This window comes from Cloeon dipterum, chromosome 3, assembly GCF_949628265.1.
Source record: "Cloeon dipterum chromosome 3, ieCloDipt1.1, whole genome shotgun sequence".
Classification (NCBI taxonomy): Eukaryota; Metazoa; Arthropoda; class Insecta; order Ephemeroptera; family Baetidae; genus Cloeon; species Cloeon dipterum.
In genome coordinates this window covers 35,057,664-35,077,506 of record NC_088788.1, presented here as the reverse complement: position 1 = coordinate 35,077,506, position 19,843 = coordinate 35,057,664, and the positions used below count along the sequence as shown (strand labels likewise).

General features: G+C 39.2%; 1 protein-coding gene across 1 annotated transcript; it reads left to right on the top strand.

The window, feature by feature from the left end:
• Positions 1 to 389: 389 nt before the first annotated feature.
• On the top strand, positions 390 to 9,894 carry LOC135939355 (noggin-like). The gene is made up of 4 exons (XM_065483682.1): positions 390 to 945; positions 7,309 to 7,627; positions 8,270 to 8,640; positions 9,462 to 9,894. The coding sequence occupies exons 2-4, from the start codon at positions 7,316 to 7,318 to the stop codon at positions 9,604 to 9,606; spliced, it is 828 nt and encodes a 275-aa protein (XP_065339754.1). The 5' UTR covers positions 390 to 945; positions 7,309 to 7,315; the 3' UTR covers positions 9,607 to 9,894.
• Positions 9,895 to 19,843: the final 9,949 nt, after the last annotated feature.

Genomic DNA, 19,843 nt, shown 5'->3' with positions numbered 1-19,843 from the left:
CTCTTCCCACCATTTTAACTTAGGGCACAGTTGCCGCGGGTCACAGTTGCCTGTCACTCAGAGAAAATCATCCACCATAAAATTAGGGGGTGTTTTGTTTTGACGGCTCTTTATTTAGACAAGCAATGTAAACCAGAAGGTATGTCGCGTCGTTTCCATGGGCTTGTCTTCATTCATGAAAAAAAAACGATACAATTTATGATGCTGACAATACATGCATCCAAAACAATGGAATTAGTGTAGGGGGCAGACATTCAAGATTGCCGCGCTTGTGTGGTTCCATAGGAAGAGGCTGGAGTGGGTCAGGGTGCGAGGGGGTGACTTTTGTTGTTATTGTAAGGAGCACAGTTGCTGAGCTTCGTATATCTGCTCAGATTTATTAGCATACATTGTTTATTTTTTGCCACCCACGTAGTTAACAGAATGTGATTTTTTTCTTGGAAAAAATAGCATCTTTGACGGGATGGTAAAGCTCAGGTAGAAAACCTGCTATATTCATTCTTCAGGTCCTTGCACTTCATATGTGTGCTTCAAAATCGCATCAAGGCCAAGTACGCTGCTAAACAACGGATGGGCACTATGGGCAGCACGGAAGCGTCATGTGAGTTCCATTCAACTGAAAATCCCTATTGTCACCCTCGGTTTCTTGTTCTCACCAAATAATGAAAACTATATAATAGATGCGAGGCGAATTTTAGTAAATATGTCGATTTTCGCTGGAAGTGCTGGTGGGTTGAAAAATTGCTTAGGCTCATTGTCAGGTGTACTGGCCGCATCTCTGGGGGAGACCAGAGAATAAGAAAAAGTGGGCAGGCGGCTTTCAGGCTGGCGGAGGGGAGTTGGACGGAGTAGACAGCGTGGCACCTTCATCGGCCACACTTTATTCCTGCACCTAGAGGTGAAACAACTACCGCAGCAGACGCGCAGCATCTTTACCTAATAAAGGTGAGCTTCACATTGTAGTCAGTTCGAGATTTTTAAATAAGATTTTTTAATTGGGATGGCTGAATATTTATTTATTTTGCTGAATATATCGAGTCAAATAATGAAGTTTTCAGATGGATGATTTTTTATAAATACATGTTCACCAGAAACTTGAGTTCGAGCTTATTTTGAGCGTGCGGCAGGACGGTATAGGAGTATATTTTATTAATTAATTGCTTTTTTGCGGATATGGAAACAGGATGGGAGGCTAAGAGGGAACAATTGATGAGAAAAATAATGTCACACGCGCTTCCGTATTCTTCAGCCAGCGGCTTCAGCCCCGCAAGCCTCATCAGCAGTACTTAATAACCCCAAAAAAATTAATTACGCCAAGGTATTTGCTTCAGGGCGACCATGGGGGTTCCTAATGGCGGATTTTCAGGCTGGGATAGGTGAAAAATGAATATTGGCGGTTTTTGAGTTATTTTTATTTAAGGCCTTGATTAGGCTACTTTAAAGGGTGGAGTCAGACCATTGAAAGAGCGAAAGGGCCCTTTTCTGCTTTAGTGACAAATTTACAGGAACCTTGATCCTAGCTGACAGGCATTAAACTATCGTTTATACCTGATGGCCCTTTCAAAATCGACTACTTTGCTATATAGTATAAATGACAAACCCTTTAAAAAATTAAAAATTAAGTAAAATATCAAATTGATTTTACAGACCCAATAATTTCGAGCAATCCAGGATAATTGCAATTAATTTTTGACGACATTTTGTGAGAACCCTTATTCATTCTTTTCATAATTACTTGATTGAAATTTTAAGAGAGGATAAACTCGAGTCCTAATCCCGATTGACTGCAGAATTCCTTGCAGGCCAAAGCCACCCGTTGTTTTCAAGATGTTTTCAATTAAAGAAAAAAATAAACCGACTTGTCGGGTCGGCACGTAATTTACAATTTTGGGCGCGTTCTCTCGTTGTCACGTTTATCCCTGGCGCGCGGAGCACAAGAGAGCGAGCAGGGATTTTATTTGAAGAGCGCAGGTGATTAGGCTCGCAGGTTCGTCTCTGATTACCTTTGGGTGACGTCATTTCATGTTCATTTGTGTCCCACCCACGCTAAAGGGATTATACGCGCGGTGAAAAAAAAGATTGAACGCCGCATGCAGCAAGTGTGCTGGAGCGCGAGAGTGAATTAAAATTGCTCGCTGCTTGTCGCTGCTCGGCTCCGTCGGTTCGTTCGTGCACCTGCAACTTTGGTTATTAGTGCCCGAGAGAGTCAGTCGGATCGGTCGGCTGCCGCGCGGCTTGCTTGCGATACCTCTTCCCAGGGCATTGTTGGCCGTGCCAGCCCGCCTGTTCAAGCCTTTTCATCTATCTCTTCTCTCTCTCTCTCTCTCTCTCTCTCTCTCGCTCTCGCTCTTTCACCGCGAGAGAGACACCTAAATACATTTATAATCGCATCGTTCGTGCTGGGAAAATCTGGACCGTCCGCACAGCAAACTGGCCCCTCGACAAGTCCGTGAGTCCTGATAATAAAAAAACATTATATGGATGAGAACAATTTTTTCTGACCTGGGACCTGTCACGACTCAATCAGAGTCTTTTGGGCCGCACTTGAAATCATCTAACATTTAAAAGTAACAAAATAATTTCAAAGAAATGTTTTTAATCTGCAAAAAAAATTCAACCAATTTTTATTTTGCTTCTGCGAGAGGAATTTTATGAATTTTGAACTTTTAAACGTAAGTTTTAGCCGTAAAATGTTTTTATCCCTTTTTTGGGACCGGAAAATTTGACATTTTTAAGAAACAAACGACAAAAAAGATGTGAGCGATATGAGAGATGAAGAGCCTCAGGAATACATGAGGACTAACGAAGAACTAAAAACCCTGCAAACCATTTAAGTCTGTCTAACAACCTTTGAAAAAGTGTCATATTCATTTTAACATGTAGTTTCAACTAACTCTGGGGATCTTGCGGATCTTGATATTTTTTAATGAAACTAGACCCTATGACTGGAAACGCAGTTAAGAAAGCTCTGACTTTCACACTTTTGAGTGTTATACGTGCGCTTGAAATTTGAAATTCTCTGAATAGGTTCAAGTTGGTCGTAGAACAAAAAATTTGACACCGTTGTACTCGTCTCGTCAATTGTAACAACTTTCCTACATTGAACTCAAAGCGATAGGTGGAATATCAAAGTCACTGAAATCAAGTTTTCGAAATGAAACTCGAAATTTAATATTAATATATTGCAATTTTTTAATTTTTATATTGTTATCTTGAAGAGAAACTATCAAAGGGTTAGATAATTTAAAATCTGGAATTGTATTGCTCGTCTCGTCAATTGTAACAACTTTCCTACATTGAACTCAAAGCGATAGGTGGAATATCAAAGTCACTGAAATCAAGTTTTCGAAATGAAACTCAAAATTTAAAATTAATATATTGCAATTTTTCAATTTTTATATTGTTATCTTGAAGAGAAACTATCAAAGGGTTAGATAATTTAAAATCTGGAATTGTATTTAGCCTTAATTTTTTTTATTAAATAAATGAAAACTAAAAAAAATATGATTTTTTTATTTTCAAAAATGTTTTAACGCCCAAATCTCAACTTCTACTTGTCAGATTTTCAAAAACCACACACACCTCTAGACTAGTCTCGATCTCCCCTAAATAGCCAACGTAGTCTAAGGGTGCTAACCTTTCAACCCCTTTTTTTTGCAACCTCAAAAACGCAATATTTGACAATTTTTTTTCACCTCCCTACGCGACGGAATTTAATGTTTATCATCCTAAAACCACTTCAGTACATCAAGATGAGTCGAGTGATATGCAGTTTTCGTTAATGAGAATCTTTGAAACCGAGATTTAGTTGACACACTGTTTATTAATATGCCGACCTCCGAAAGAATACACATTTTCCACCAAATCTCGGTTTTTGACCATCAGATTTACAAAAACTGCACATAATTCGACTCGTCATGATTTCTCCTAGATTGCTAAAGGGTGTAAACCCCATTTTCGTGCGGTGTTAATAAAAGGCAACCACACAATATTGTGTTTTAGTGTCGAAACTAATTATGGCCAGAAACTTGTCCTCGATATATATTTATTTAGCAATCAACAATTTAAAAAGGATGGCAAACAGAAAACTATGCAAATTACTCCAAGGGAGTCAAAAGCAGGAGGGGGTGTGAAGAGCCGCCAGCTCTCGCTCGCACGTAAGAAAATGTTCTTCGGTCATTTCACACGCCGCGGTGGCGAGGGAAAGACTGGTGAGTAATTCATAGCCAAGTTTACATATGCGTCTTGGGAATTAGCCGAAATTGCTGTGCTCCAATTGATCTCCTCTCCTCCTCCAACTGCGGAATTTTAAAAACGTGAAATTTTTTACCTGCAAGCAACTACGCATTTTTTTTAGATATCACAAATTTTTATTACTGCCCAAATTCGTTAAGTACTTGACCGTCGAAACTGGTTGTCCATTACGCAATAATTGGCCAATTATATTTATGGAAATCGCGCGTATTTAACACGTTCGCAATTTTACGATCGCTCGTCTGCTTTGCGTGAATTGTCGACTGAAGGGCGCGTCGTGCGCTCGGAATTGTATGGGATGGGAATGAAATTCCGTAATACGGCATGAGCAGCTCAGTGCTCTGGCAAAAACATGAAATTCTGGAGGCGTCTCAGCACACCATTTAGCAATAAAAATAGCTGCGTACGTACAAGAACAGTCTTGCTCACACGACTGCATCCTCGTGCATTTCAAAAGAACTAATCAAATCAAAAAATAGATTTACAAACTAATTTACAACGAACAAAAATGATCTCATTTCGTTTTTTCGACTGTCAATGATTATTTCTCACAGCATTCTCGAATGAAGTGCAATTCATATCCATCCACATTTAACGTATCAACGAGAAATTAGCATAAATATGTCGATGCCGAGCCACGATTTGAGTGACGGAGAATTGTATCAGCGCACAAGTAATAAAAATAAAACACATTCACACGTTTACGCAAGCGATCGGCCGCGTCATTTGTGAGAACGAGTGTGTGTTGATGATGAGAGCAAATTCAGAGCTGAAAAATCTGCTCTGTTAGCAAGAGTGCTGGGAGAAAAACGTATGTCAGCGAAAACCGCTGCATGCGTGGGGAATGGCAAAAGTAAATAATAAATAATTATGGAGATAGCATCCCTGTCATAAATAATTTCACGGTTGAGGGCATCTTCCGTGTTTCTTGGATTTTAATTTCAATAAACTGGAATTTGAGACTTTTCAAATTGTCACATTCCGTAGTGTGTCTCCGGAATATGAACTAATTAAAAAGCGATCGCAGTGGAATTTTCCTCATTCTTGGCTCTTGTCCCACGCACGAGTGAGGCAAAAACGGCTTTCAATTCTCGTGCACGCCGCAAAAGGTGTAACCTTTTAATTTCCATGATTTATTGCCACTTATTTTGACACACGCAGCGGCCCCTTTCGCATTTTTTGCTACCCTCCTCCGCCGGTCTTCTCAGAAATACGCTTGTTTTCCGCAGATGCGCGGGCCAAAAATTTCCCTTGGCAGCTCGATTTTCTGTTAAATGAACGACGACCAAAGCACGATCCACATTTGGCTTCTTTTTGCTTGCAGTCTGCAACTCGATAGCGATTGACCTTCATTAAAAAGTTAATTCCAGTTTTTAAAGTGAGTGGGCAGCTCGCGGCCGTGCTCTCTGTTTTCGCGGACAGCATTTTTATATAAAATGTACACGTGTAGAAACGCTTCTTGTTTTATCCTCCTTACCATACACGCACTGACTCACTGAGAGGCCAATGCGAACCGCGAAACCTCGCGTAGTTAATTGAAATAGCGGAAAATTGTTTGCTCTTGTAATTTGAATGCGGATAAAGGCTTTTCTAGTTTGTAGATATTATCCAACCGTCAGCGCCGCGGGTGATTTACAAAATTCTGTAATTTCAAAGCTGCCCAACCCTCTTGTCATAGTTCTAAGTAAGCAAATAAATTGTTCCTTAAAAAAACAATCGGTTTTCAAGAGTCAGGAAATTGAATTTAAAAAGTGAAAGAATTCAAATTGACTTTCGTTTTTTGCCGCGGTTTAAATGTAAGGCTTTGCTGTTGAAGTTAGTCCAAATTTAGGAACCAGACTGGATTATTAATAGCTGCGGCGGTATATGCACAAAGCGCGGATTTGCATAACAAAAGAAACGAAATTCCAAGTCACCTTGATGGTACTGAGCAAAGTGCGATATGTGTGCGTCAAGATAGCAGCGGCAAATACACAAAAGGACGCAGACGATCTTGAAAATGCTGCACAAAGAAAAAAAAATAAATTTGGATTTATTTTTATGTATACTTGTCATAATGTAAAACGTGTACCATTGTCGACAGCGTGACAACTTGTTGGCCCACAAGTATATCAAAAGAAAAGAGGCATTTGAAAAATAAATCTCGATTGGTTTTAAAAATAGAGTGCCAAAGTTAAATTATTACATCAAATCACTGCTGCAGCTTTTTTTGTAAATATTTAATAAATTTTAAGATGATTCGCTTCAATTATACTGTATTTGAGTAATATTAAATTAAGAAATTAACAATTTCAGGGAAAACGTTTCATTAGTAAGTTATGGAGCCCTAAAGGAATAATATCCAATATGATTCAATTTTGAGAATGCAATAACTCATTTTTGGTTGGTGCAATTTAAAAGTTAAGGTATGCGTTGAACTCCTTCCGTCAAGCCCGATCGAATGAACACCAATTTTTAGGTCATCGGTCAAGGTCAATGGTCACAAAGGGTAATTTTCGAATATTTAAAGGTGTGTTTTTTGGGAATTTAAAACCATCTCCTTTCTTTAAAAATCTGAAACGGCCCTTAAAAGGGATATCATAGTACTTGCAAACTCGAGTGAAAATTTCAATGTGACATTTGGCTTTGTTTTCAAGAAACTAAATTTTAATTTCGAAAAACACTGATTTTTTAATTTTTGCAAATGTTTTGAGCGCAAAATCTCGGGTTCTAAGAGTCAGAAATGCAAACATTGCTCACCGTTCGACTTGGCTCGACGTCCCCTGGTGAGCTGAACAGTTTTTGGGGTGCTCACCCCTCACCCCTCAACCCCTATTGGCATCTAATTCATCCCCCGAGTCGAAAAGTGAATAATTTCAAACTGTCGCGATTGTTTATTCTTTTTTACCTGGAATTAAAAAATATGGCATTGAACACAGGACGGTTTAAAAAAAATTGAATGGATAAGAGGCATTTTAGCATTTTAGACTCTTTCATAGCCAATCTTGGCATCTGGAAAAAGGGATATTCAACAATGATGTTCCAATAACCAATTTTCTTTTAATTTTTTTGCAGCTTCATCATGGGTAACTTCATAATGACACTGCTGGCTACACTGATGCTGTGCCTGCTGATGGTGCCTGCAGAGGACATCGGCACTCAACTCCCAAACAAGTCGCCGCACGAGCTGCTGCATGACGACGCGGATGACTCCATGAATACAGGCTCTGTGTACATGCCGGCAAAATTTTGGATGCAGGCGCAGGTGCAAAACCAGGAGATGAATAGGGAGCCCAACAAGGTGCAACGAGACCCGTACCGGCTGATGAAGCTAATGCTGGATGGAAACCATTGGGACAGCCAACGCATGCGACTTGGCAAATCAGAAAAATCTGTAAATACACAAGATTTTGAATCTATTTATGATCTCGACCAAGATCTACAGTATAAAAATTGTAAAAACCCCGACTACTTGAAGCCAAGATAGCGCCAAAATTTGAAATTGGCTAGAATATTTTGGAATAAAAGAGTCATTTGTGAAAGTGTTCAAAGCCGCTAACAGATAGCACCACCGCATACCTACGATTTTAAGAACTATAAATCCTGCTGCTCTAAATTATCCTCTTAAAATGATTTCTTTTGATTCGCTCAAACCCAAATTTGGTTAAGCCAACCGTCGTAGAAACGCGAAACACAATTTTTTGTTTTCAAAGCTCTTTGCTGACGCTTTTACGGTGATTGACTGGACTGTGGATATTGTGTAAAACCTAAAAATAAATAATTTATTAAAGTGAAGGATGCATTGTGGCAGGATTGTGTCTGGCAACGCCTTAAAATCCAAAGTAACCGCTGGCGGCATTTATCAGCGGCTTTGACAGTAAAAAATAATATTTTTCGTTCAAAAACCAACTTTAAAAAGCAGGAGAGGCTTCGGAAAGCATCTTAATTAAAATTGATTATAACCATGTCAAACTAAAGAATGTTCGCCATTGCCTAATCGATACCATTAATTTTATATCATTTTGATCTGCTGCAGTTATTAGAAAAACGCAACATCACCGTTGACCGTGCGACATCGAAGAGCATCACGCGCGATTCATCTCGCCTCTTGTTCCGGGAAGCGCGGCAGTTCAAGAAACCGAGAGGCTGGAACAACGCGATGTGTGAGAAGGCGACCACGTTGCTCTTCAACCTGGGCTCCTGTCCCATCAAGAAGAAATGGGTGACCCTGAGCAGAATTTTCTGGCCACGCCACGTGCAGATGGTCGAGTGCGCCGGGGCGAAAAAGTCCAACCTCCAGCGACATCAGCAGGTCAAGCCGGCATCGTGCGGCTGGCCTGTGGGACTCCTCACCTGCAATGTGGTGACGGAAAACGTGGACATCTACAAGTGGCACTGCACGAAGAAGTAAGTTAACGGCTTATATGAATATATTCGGAATATTTGCAAATATTCTTCAATCTCTAATATTTCTTGATTTTTTTCGATTTTCCGCCATCAGCACTGGTCTTTAGGGAAAACTTTCCCTCAGAAAGACGTGCACGGAAATTTCAAATTTGATTTTGATCATCATCCCCCAGCCAACCCCTACACGAATCCACCCTTATCATCTGGTTGTCTGTTCGAAAAACGAATATAAGAAAATTTCTTTAACTTCCCTCTTTCGAAGACAGTGAAGTGGCCACTCGGGACAATTAATGGTCTCAAAATTTACCACAAAAGCTTGGACCGTTTCTGCTCACATTTCAGTTGTAATTATTACTCTAATCCAACCACTGCCTTCAGTTCAATATTTTCAATCCCTGTATGCCGTCTCCGTGTGAGTTTTAGGATTGAGTTGAAGCCAAAATTGACCCAAGTATAGCTTGTAATTTTTTCTTTTTGAAAATTGGCTGCAAAGTTAGCATGCTTTCCAAACGGCGAGGACTGTCTCCTTACTTGAAATCCTGTTTTATTCCCCAACAAAGAGTTTCCCTAAAAGGTTTCATACGTTGTTGGATAGATCTCGACGAAAATAATTTAAATTTGCCAAGAAAATTTGGTCAAGCGCTGTAAATATTGGAGAAAATTTATAAAATTTGAATTTTTACTATAGCCAGGTCTTTTTTATCAGAAACAACTTGTTTATCGATCAAATGATTTTTACATCCATCCATTAGAATGATTTTCAACTGCCACCCTGTATCAATAATCCACTTTAATGGGATGTGTAATGCTTTTTGTTTCAGGAGAATCGTACAAGAGTCATACGATATATGGTGGGAGAACCCAACAAAGACGGAAAATAGCACGGAGCCTTACTGCTCGTGGTTGTCGATTCCCTTAACCATCAGTGTCGACTGCAAATGCTCCCTGCCCAAGAATGAAGAATGATTACGACAAGACTGAAGTTAGATTAAAACTTGATCTTTTCGCGTGTTACGTGGACTTTTAAACCTAGACTATGATTTAGCAATATGTATGGTCACGTTCATTCCGCAGAAAAGGTTTTTTGCGATTCATCATCCTAGTAACATTTCCCTTTTTTGCTAATCGCAAGTGCAATAATTTATAATGATAGATTTTCCACGCAAATCCATCTGGAATCCGAAGAGTTTTTTTTAATAATGTTAGGCTGCAAACGCTGATGATCCTAGCTGACAATAAATTGTAAAATAGTTTTCCGTACTGGTCAGACTTTTATTTTACTCCAGCCCTTACTTTTGTTCATCTTCAGTCGTTTTTTCAGGGGAGACATCATAAACGGCTTTAAGCTATGCAACCTGCGCCGCACGAAAGTATCTCGGGTTGCATATGAACTTCCAACTAAATGTGCAGTCAAGCCTCACGCCAGAAAATAGCACTTGAAAACGTGCCGCGAATGGACTGAACCTTTTTTATTGCTCGAGGCTCGACTTCTAAACATATTTTCGGCAATTTTCCTGCTGCCAGCAGTAAATTTTCGAGCTTAGAACGACACGTAATAAAATTAGCAATGATGTTTGCAGTAATAAAACACAGTGGAAAGGCAGCGAGGACGTGCTTGAAAGAAGTGCGAGCAGGCACTAGGCAGGCGCCTGCTGCGACTTTGGAAAGTCATAATTCCGATAATTCCGGGCGGAACGCAACAAAATTGGTTGTCGCCAACTGCGACTGCACAATACGACGCCTGGTTGACTAAAAACGCGCTTCAATATGAACATAATAACCAAAGCTGCCTCATATAAATGCTGGAAATAGTTGTACGCCGTTGGCGTTGAATAAATATTCTATCTAATATGAACATAATGAATTTCGAACACTTGGCGCCAGAGGTGATTCTTCGAATTTCACCTTATTTGTGTGCCCTGTTGCAAGGTCGACGGCAGGTATGGGCATGGAGTAACGATTTCAACAGTTTCTTACCCTAATCCAGCAGAACAGCATGACATAATATCGATTATTAAAACAATAATTTCCTCACTTTTTCTACTCTTAATTGTTTCGGAGAGCCTTAAAAATTACGTTATCAAGTTTTGTAATAAGTATACTTTAATCACTATAGGGTCGGAAATTTAAGATGATCGACCTTTTTTCTGTGCTGCAATCCTTCATGCGAGGGTACAAATTTAAGCAGTATTAAACCAAACTAAAAACTGTTTAAATCAACAATCTTATTTGTTCAATTTGTCTTCAAGCATGGGTTTCTCTTTAAAACTAGAAATATAATGAGAAATTGACTATTTTGCCGAGGCAGTGACCAATCGCTGGCAAACAAATTTTTATTTTTCGTAGCGGAATTTTTTCCATTGGACCTTGACCTAGGTTTATAATTTTTTGGACCTAGCCAAGAGCAATATATTTTTGCCATTTTTTGCTCTTTCAATTTTTAATGTGTTTAATTATTGCCTATGTTGTCATTACCAAATCTCGGGTTTTAATGTTCAGAATTTCAAAAACTGAACACCGTTTGACTCGTCTCAACCTCTCCTAGATAGCTGAAGTGGTTTGAGGATGATTGACCCTCATCCCCCTTCCACCTCATGCATTGAAGTAACGATAAAAACACTTTCAGCAACATTTTTACTGATTAAACTCCTTTAAATTGATAAAATAATCTACCCCAAATTCCATCGGTTATCTAGGGGAGGTTAAAACGAGTCAAACGGTTTTTAGTTTTTGCAATTCTGACAATTAAAACTCGAGATTTAGCGATTTTAATGTTGGCAGAAATTTAAATTTTTGAACTTCACACAGTTATACTCGCCTTAACCTCCCCTAGATAGCCGAAGGGCTTTGAGGGTGATCAACCCTCATTCCACTTTCATCCCAGGTATTGAAGTAACGTTAAAAATCGCTGTGCTTTGCACTTTTACAAACATTCACTGTCTAAATCCTCTTAAATTAATTAAATTTACCCCAAAACTACCCCTTCATATCCTTTTTAGAGAGTGAAGAGTTTGGGAATAAATATCTAAATAGCAAATAACCAGACATTTCTTCGCATTTTTTACGTGAGTCAGAAAAATAGGTGAATTTGGATCGAGGCAGGGTTGGGGGCGATTAGATCACCCCCAAAGCCACTAAGGCTGTCTAAAGGAGGTTGAGACGAGTCCAACGGTGAGGAGTTTTTGTAATTCTGATGGCTCAAACCCAAGATTTGGTGACGATAATAAAAATTAGAAATTTATATTTTTTTTATCAAATAGCTTGATCAAAATGCTTGATTAAACAGTTCAATAAATCATCTATTACAATGAAGCATTAAAAAAATTAAATTTTTGCAAATTACGGATATTTAAAAAAATCACCGAGAACCTTTTAAATTACTCCAAAATAGTCTACACATAGTCAACTATTATTATGGCGGAAAAACTGTTTATATCTATCACTGTAACCAAACTTACTATTTTTTTCTACTTGAAGAACATTATATATTCTATTCAAATTAAAAAACGTGATATCAAGTCTCTGAAAACAGTCTCAATATTTTGAATGCAAAGAGTTGGATAAAAAAACCTTCACGTCACTTCTCGACAAAAATCGTCCGAGACTTGTGCCTTTGTGCCGGTGCCGCTCAATAGGTGTGTGAATTCGGGCGCATCTGCAGAATAAAAAGAGCTCTTTCACACGCAATATAATAAATATTCGCGCAATTTAGACAACGCAGGTCAGCCGGCAGCGGTCCAAGGCGCGTCTACACGAAATAATCCGTCGGCTTTTTGAAGCGAGCAGCACAGCTGCCGGCGCATATTATCAAATTGTGGGTGGCATCGCACATCCATGGGCACGCATAAAAGGTGTAAGAATATGTGTAATCCCGATGGCGCCGAGCAGTCGCGCGCGAGGAAACGCGAGAAGAACCTTCCTGACTTTTCGTATTAGCCGCACGCCATTCAGGGTGTGAAAAGGACTTCGCGGCTCAACGCGACGCCTGCATTAATAAAAAACCGAATAGAAACCGGCGTGAGAAGCAGCGCTCCAGCCAAGAGGCACTCTTTTGTCCAAGCCGAGTATTTTCTCCCAATTCAAAGAAATATTTCCAGTGAAGCGTTTTTTACATATTCAATTAAGCATCATTTTTTTATCTTGAATTTTTTGAGCTTTTGAGCTTTACAGGACAATAATTAAGACAATTTTGCAAAGGTTGAGAAGCAGTTCATTGGGTTTATTGTTTGTATAAAAATTAGCAACAGATTATCGCTAAATTCAGGACCAAAAAACAGTTAAATATTAGATTTTTCCCAATTTCTCGATTTTCGATCCCTCTGGCCGCAATCTATCCAATGATGTGCGAATTTTGAGGAAATATTCCCTAAATTGTGAAATAAATCGTAGTTTTACGACAGGGAGACAGTGCTTGAATAGCATTCAAATATTTGAGCCGATTTTCTCAGAATTTTAAACAACAATTTAGGAAAATTTTAGATTTTGCCTAATTTTAAGATGGCAATTTGCGTATTAAAGGTATAAAGGACTTTGAAAAAATTTCTGCAAGGCTTTAATTCAAACCAGGTAAGTTATTACTGACATTTTGCTACAATCACCTGAGCACAGGGTAGTAATAATAAAGTAAAAAATAATTTAGTCATTCCTGATTGTGAAGCTAACGCTAGTTCTCTCCTTATTAACCGGGCAGCGTTTTTCGGTCTTTTAAATTCGTAAACCAAAATAAAATTCTACGAAAAAACGCTTTCGGCCCTAAAATTGTAATGTCTCTTGCTGTTTTCAAGATGCACTCACTCTAATAAATGTCCTCCTTTGTTCTCCAGTACAGTGTCATGTCCCCAGAATCGGTTACCCTTTCTCGGTCATAAATTTACATTGGTGTTATTATGCTGTTTATACAAACAACCAGATGTGCGCGTCTAATTCGGTTCTTAGAAATTCGCAGGCAGTCTGTCTTTGAATTTCTATCTTAAAAACACAACACAAAAGCGTTCCAGGATGAAAACACTATTTTATGGAGATGTTTTGGGTTTTAGCTGACCCAGATGTGTTTTTATATTGCTGGTTGCCAAGCAAAATTTATCAAAGCACAAGTATTGAGTTTAGTTTATTATTGGTTTAATCAACTTAATCATCTATCCATTCCATTATTAAAATTTATTTAAACCTGCTACAAGAGCATAAGGGATATAACATTATTATGACAACCTCGTGAGCTTCTGCCACAGAAAAAGAATAACTCATTGTCAAACTTGCCTACTCATGTGCAGGTATGTAAATAAACAAATAAGGAATTTCACCTGAAAACATGAAATTTAATACATATTCCCCCTTCTTTTTCCTGTTCCCCTGAGGGTAGAAGCGTCGTAAAATCAGGGAGGAATGAACTAACAAAATCGAGGAGCCATTCATTTCATGGAAGGGAAAGGCTGGTGCCAACAATCTGAGTGTCACAACTAAGCAAACATAGGAGTAGACAGGTACGTCTGGTCCATTGTGCGCACTACAAGATCCTTTAAATTAGGTAGCTCTACACTGGTTGATTGTTCGAACGTCGCGCCACAGCCACCGAGTAAAATCAACCCGATGGCTCGCGTTATTGTTAAAGCGTATTGTCCAAGCGATGTCAAGTATTTGAGCAGTTTGGGAGATCGATTACTTGCTGTTCAACGTCGGAAATATGGCAAAAGGACTTGAAATGCTCCAAAGTCAGCGGGAGAACAGCCGCACCGGCGCCGACTCGCCACTTAACTGATTCTCGCGTCTTAGGGACGTTTTCTACAGCGTTTCAATGGAAAGACCTCGGTGCGGGAGGAGAATAGCTGCCTAAATGGGGCCCAAGCACTTTTTCCGTCAATTAATTTTGAAGAATCAACCTTGAGGGAAGAAATAAAAGAGTATAGTGCCTAGTACCACTTTTAATTTAGTATAGGATGGGATTGCAATTAGGTCCGTTATGAAACTCAGTTTTTATGGGTATTATTCGTCCTGGTCCCGGCAAAATTGCGCAACGTTCAACAAACACCCAAATTTTCATTGTCGAATTGATTGTTGACTTTTCTTGCAACATGGAAATTCGCGTTTGGTTGTTGAAAGTTACGCAATTTGCCGGGACCAGGACGTATTGCAAGATAAGTTTCTAAATTTTTCCAAGAAAAATAAGAGATGGATATATTTTTCCTAGAAAATTGTTGACAAATTGAAATTTCTGGTCTAGAACGTTTGGAATAAGTGGAAAATCACTCATGTGTGTGTTCACACTTTCAGAAATTTATGAAAAATGGTTTTAATTCTTAATTAAAAATATAGAGAGAGGTGGAAACGATGAAATTTGATATCTCTTGTCTAATTTCATAATGTGATAGTAAGATTTCTCAAGGGAGTACAGCTAAAACGGACCCAATTTTATTTTGCGGGCGTTAAAAATTTCAAATTGATGGCTTAGAAGTGGATCGATACAGGGGGAAAATTAAAAATAATTTGAATTGTTGGATGAGAGTAAAAAATTATGTTCCATGCACAATTTGCAATAATCAAAAATGGACCTTGCTACATTATCAAACCTCTTTAAATATTTTATGTTTGATTTTTTATTTAATTAAAGGAGAATTTGTTGAAATCATTAATGGTTCCTTTGACATTCCAGAGCGACACGCCAACAAAAGACAACAAATGTGAAACAACCTATTATGACCGTTAAATTTTCCCTGTCGGAAATAATAAGTGAAAATATGCAATTGGAAAGATAGCGTTGTATAAATTCCACGGATCAAACAGCCCGCTCTAATCCTCTGAGTCCTCTGATCCTGGCCGGCAGGTACTCTTTTGTCCAGCACTGATTATTACAACCAAATCCGACACCCTCGGCCGGTCGCATGAGCGGGTTAACCCGCGCCGCGCCGAGAATGCCTAGCAAATGAAGTGCCTGCAGTTCTCTATCCGGCCTCACCCATCAATCGGTTTTATGGTCGCGACGGGGGTGTTATAATCCCGCGGTTAGGTTGACAGCACACGGCTGGCTCATTCGGAATGAATGACGCAACTGGCCACAGATGTGCCGGCAACCTTTGCTAACAGATTAGAGCACGATTCCTTCAGTCCCGACGCCAAAATTCCTGACTCGTTTTCCATCATGAATACAATTAATCGCGGCGGAAGGCGAAAGTCGCATTGCATATATACACGTCAAGGGGTCTACTCGTATTTAAAACTGCGCAGGCAAAATGATCAAGTGTTGACAGGTTTATGATAGAGCCTATTTTCAAAAGGGGCCGAAGAAGGAGACCCAAACATCAAATCTCAATAATATTTAATCGACGTTTTACACAGGCTTATCTTCCTTTATATTTTTATTCCATGTATAACAATGAATTGAATAAAATACAATAGCAAATTAATTTATTTTTCTAGGAGATGTGGTTTGGAAAACAAATTTCGTTTTTAAATTATATTTAAATCGCAGATCAGCTGACAAACGAATTTAAAAGATAATTTATCTGTCAGAGATTTACATCATAGTAGTTTTAGGAGTTGTAAAATTGTATCGAAATGTTCTTGACAACCTGATCACGCTGGAAAGATGCTACATCGCCCTGAAGAACATAATTTTATTAACAAAACTAAGCGTTTAATGGATGTTCACGGAGGGAGAAAAAAGGACGATAGTTCAAATTGTCTTGTTTACGCGCCCAATTGATCGCACGAGTGGACAAGGGGTTTAATCTTGGCAATGTAGAGGAGAATGATGTGCAGTTTTCGTAAATCTGATATTTAGAAGCCGAGATTCACGGAAAACCGTATTTTTCTTTCTAGGGGATGAAAGGTAAAATACTTTGGCCATCTAGGGGAGATCGAGAGTAATCTATTGGTTTGCGGTTGGATTATCGGACCATTAGACGCTGAGATTTGGACGAGCAAACTTGACAATAAGCGCCATTTTAGTAATTTTTATTTTTAAATCAAAAAATTTAATTTTATGCAAAGAACCTGTTGTATTTTTTCCCTTTCAACATCAAATAAAGTGGAAGAAAACCCCTTTTATCCATAACAAGGCATGGGGGACATCACAATGTCATGCCACAAGGGCCTTGAGAGCTGTTGTGAAATTCGTTCACGCTGAAAAGCAAATAATTAGTAGAAAACGTGCCTGCTCATTCCTCAAATAGACCAAAATTCCTCAAATAGACAAATCATAAACAAAGTGAGCCTGCCGTATTTTTGGTCTTCTCATGCGAGATCTACCATTAGTTCATTGAGTGAAGCGTCTCCCTTGATGGATTTGACTGGGAATACAAGAAAAATATGCGGTCGCACCGACCACCCTATGTGGATCATTGATGGATTTGACGTTTACTGGAGCCACTCTTTAGTGGTCATTGTGTTGAAATTTGTTTCCAAAAAGTTGGTGTAAGGCATCGCTCTGGACATCCTGAATGATCAAAAACACTTTATACTCTCCAAGTCATGCCAAATACTTTTAACTTTGTAGGAGGGTGATAGCTTTGGGACTTTGTTGATGACAAAGGTTTTTTTTTTAAAAAATATATATATGCTAGTTTACAACATGGATCAACTGACGGACGATTGGGAAGAATGAACGAAATTTAAAAATTTTAATGAAACATTATTTTTTTATTCCCAATTAAGAGACAAGAACCCAATTACAAAGAAAATTATTTTGGTCAGTGTCTTCTGCACTACTAAAGGGTAAAAGAAAAAATCGCTTGAAGTGCATGAAATGTTTCTTTGTGAGTGAAGAAATAAGCTAATATGTTTAACAATAGCTATGCAAATATGAACAGTCTAGTGGCGCTGAAGTTAATTCGCACGCAAAAAAGTTTCGCGCTAAAAACGAATGAGGCCGATCCTTCCTCTCGCACTTTCCGGTGTGCATTTGTTCGCAAGTAATCCTCAAATGGCTGAAATTGTAGAACGCGACAGGAAGGCGCGCATTCTTCACCATAGCGCCATCGCCCGTCGCCGGCCGTTCGGATTGCCGCGAATGCAATACCGTCGCCGGTGTCGCAGACAAAAGAGGCGCTGGCTTTTTCCACGTATTTCGATTTCTTTGGGCCCGGTTTGTGGCATTAATTTGGAGAAACGTGCCGCTCCGCCAAAAACACGGTGCCAAGTGGTGGCGCCGTCGACGAACCGATTTTTCCGTGACTCCAGAAGTCCAGAGACCCAGTGGCGTCGTTTTCCTTCTCCACTCGACTGGATAAACACGCGCCTTATCATTTTTCGTATTTTTAAACGCGCAGCACTCTGCCATGTAAATAAACGCGTGCGGAGGCCGTCTCCCGGCAGCTTCAAAATATTTGCACGCCGGCGTCGCTCTGCCTCGCCAATCGATCACTCTAATCCCTTTTAATTTTCTACCACGCGAGATCTGAATTTACAGCGGGAAAAATTTTGTTTGAAAAGGGCAATAATTAAAATATTTTTTTCCCCAAGTCGGAAAAAACTGTTGTCCAGGCTTTCCAGACAAAATGGATCATTTTTAAATAATCATTAAAAATTACTGTTGCGTTAGTAAATATTTGGATACGCCTTGACAAAACATGCTTCCGTGAATGATAAAATGAAACCTCCCCTCGCTCTCCGACCCACTTTAGCCCCTTCAGCATTTCCGCGAGCTGGAGCCATTCATCTCGCCTGTCGCCTTTCAATTTCACGGTTCTTATTTTCGTAGTCTGCAGCATTCATCTAGGTGTCCATCCTAGAGGGAATTCAGCCTGAAAACGTCGCCAGCCATCAAAAGCTTATTTAACTTCATATTATACTGTCGCCGATCAACCTTTTTTTGCTCCAATGAATTTTTTGCTCCGCATTATGTTCAAGCAGTGCAAAGGAGTTACGATTTTAACTACTTCAGTGCAAGACGCGTTAAATAGTATGCAGTTTTTGCATAATATATTACTCTTAAAACTCGAAATTTAGTTTTTTTTTTAATTTTATACAACGTCCTCCGAACTAAAAACACGTTTTTCACTAAATCTCAGCTTCTAAGCATCAGATTTACAAAAACTGCATACCGTTTGACACGGCATGATCTCCCCTAGATAGCCGAATAAATCTATAAGGGTTTCAATCCCTTAAACCTTTTTTCCACCCCATCTATAATTTATTAACACCTAGAAGTATTTTTATTGAACTCTTTTTTTCTTAAAAAATCACAAAAATTCGTTTCGAATTATTTTGCAGAGTAATTATGCGAAAAATCCAAACTAAAAATCGTTGTGACCTGAAATAAATGCGTACATTCGGAAACTAAGGCTGGGAATCGCGCCAGACAAAGTCAATCGGCGTCGGGTTAAGCAGCCATAACTCTCGGTTGGCACCAGGTATGCGCAAATAAATCAGACGAGGCCAATTTTTATATTTATTGCACGGTGGACGTCATGCAGAAAAACTTTTATTTCTTTCTGCTTCCTCTGCATCTTTTTCCAGTGTGTGTTGAACATGTATTTGGCGAGGGAGCGTCGGCTTTTCCTGGAAAACCCTCTGTTTTACGACTCGCCCGACGCTATTGTGGAAAAGCAGAAAATTCTCGACAGCATCTTCTCGGAAAATGAGCTGACAGGCTTTTCCGCAGAAAACTGCGCTTTTATTTATTTTTCATGTGCAGCTATGCATTCGATGATTAAAATTTCAGCATCAAATACGTTTTTAGATCTTGTTTTGAAACAAAACGCAATACGCAGTTTCCGCCCTTGCGCCACAGAGACGCGACGGTTTTCCAGGAATTGCTTTGGTAAGAAGTGGAAATACGCAGGAGACAGCGATAAATAATGGAAAAGGCGCGCGCGTGCTCTATATATTTTGCGGCTTGCTCATCCGCCAGGCATGGTTTATTGATGTTTCGCCATCATTTCTACGAGTTTTCATTCCATTTGAACATCTGCCAAGGCGTAGCGCCCAACACTGCGGTAGATGGAAAAAACGTCACCTTTGACTCGCGACCTAAACGATCTCGTCACATCGTAATTTTATCCAGACCCGCCTTTTTTGAAATATTTAATCTAATTTACAAATGGCTCTACCCCTCGATCAGAAACAGGGTCCGCCAAAACCCACTGCATTGCAAAAAATGTTTTTTTCGCAATTTTGCGCATTTTTTTAAGATGAAAAATTCTCATAATATGATGATGAAAATAGGGATTTTTAGAAAATCCACTCTGGTTTCACCAAGAGACCGTAAAGT

Excerpts from the sequence above, each read along its gene's own strand:
- LOC135939355 (XM_065483682.1), top strand. The coding sequence starts at position 7,316 with ATGGGTAACTTCATAATGACACTGCTGGCTACACTGATGCTGTGCCTG. Across the intron at positions 7,628-8,269 it reads TTGGCAAATCAGAAAAATCT|TTATTAGAAAAACGCAACAT; the intron begins GTAAATACACAA and ends GATCTGCTGCAG. Across the intron at positions 8,641-9,461 it reads AAGTGGCACTGCACGAAGAA|GAGAATCGTACAAGAGTCAT; the intron begins GTAAGTTAACGG and ends TTTTTGTTTCAG.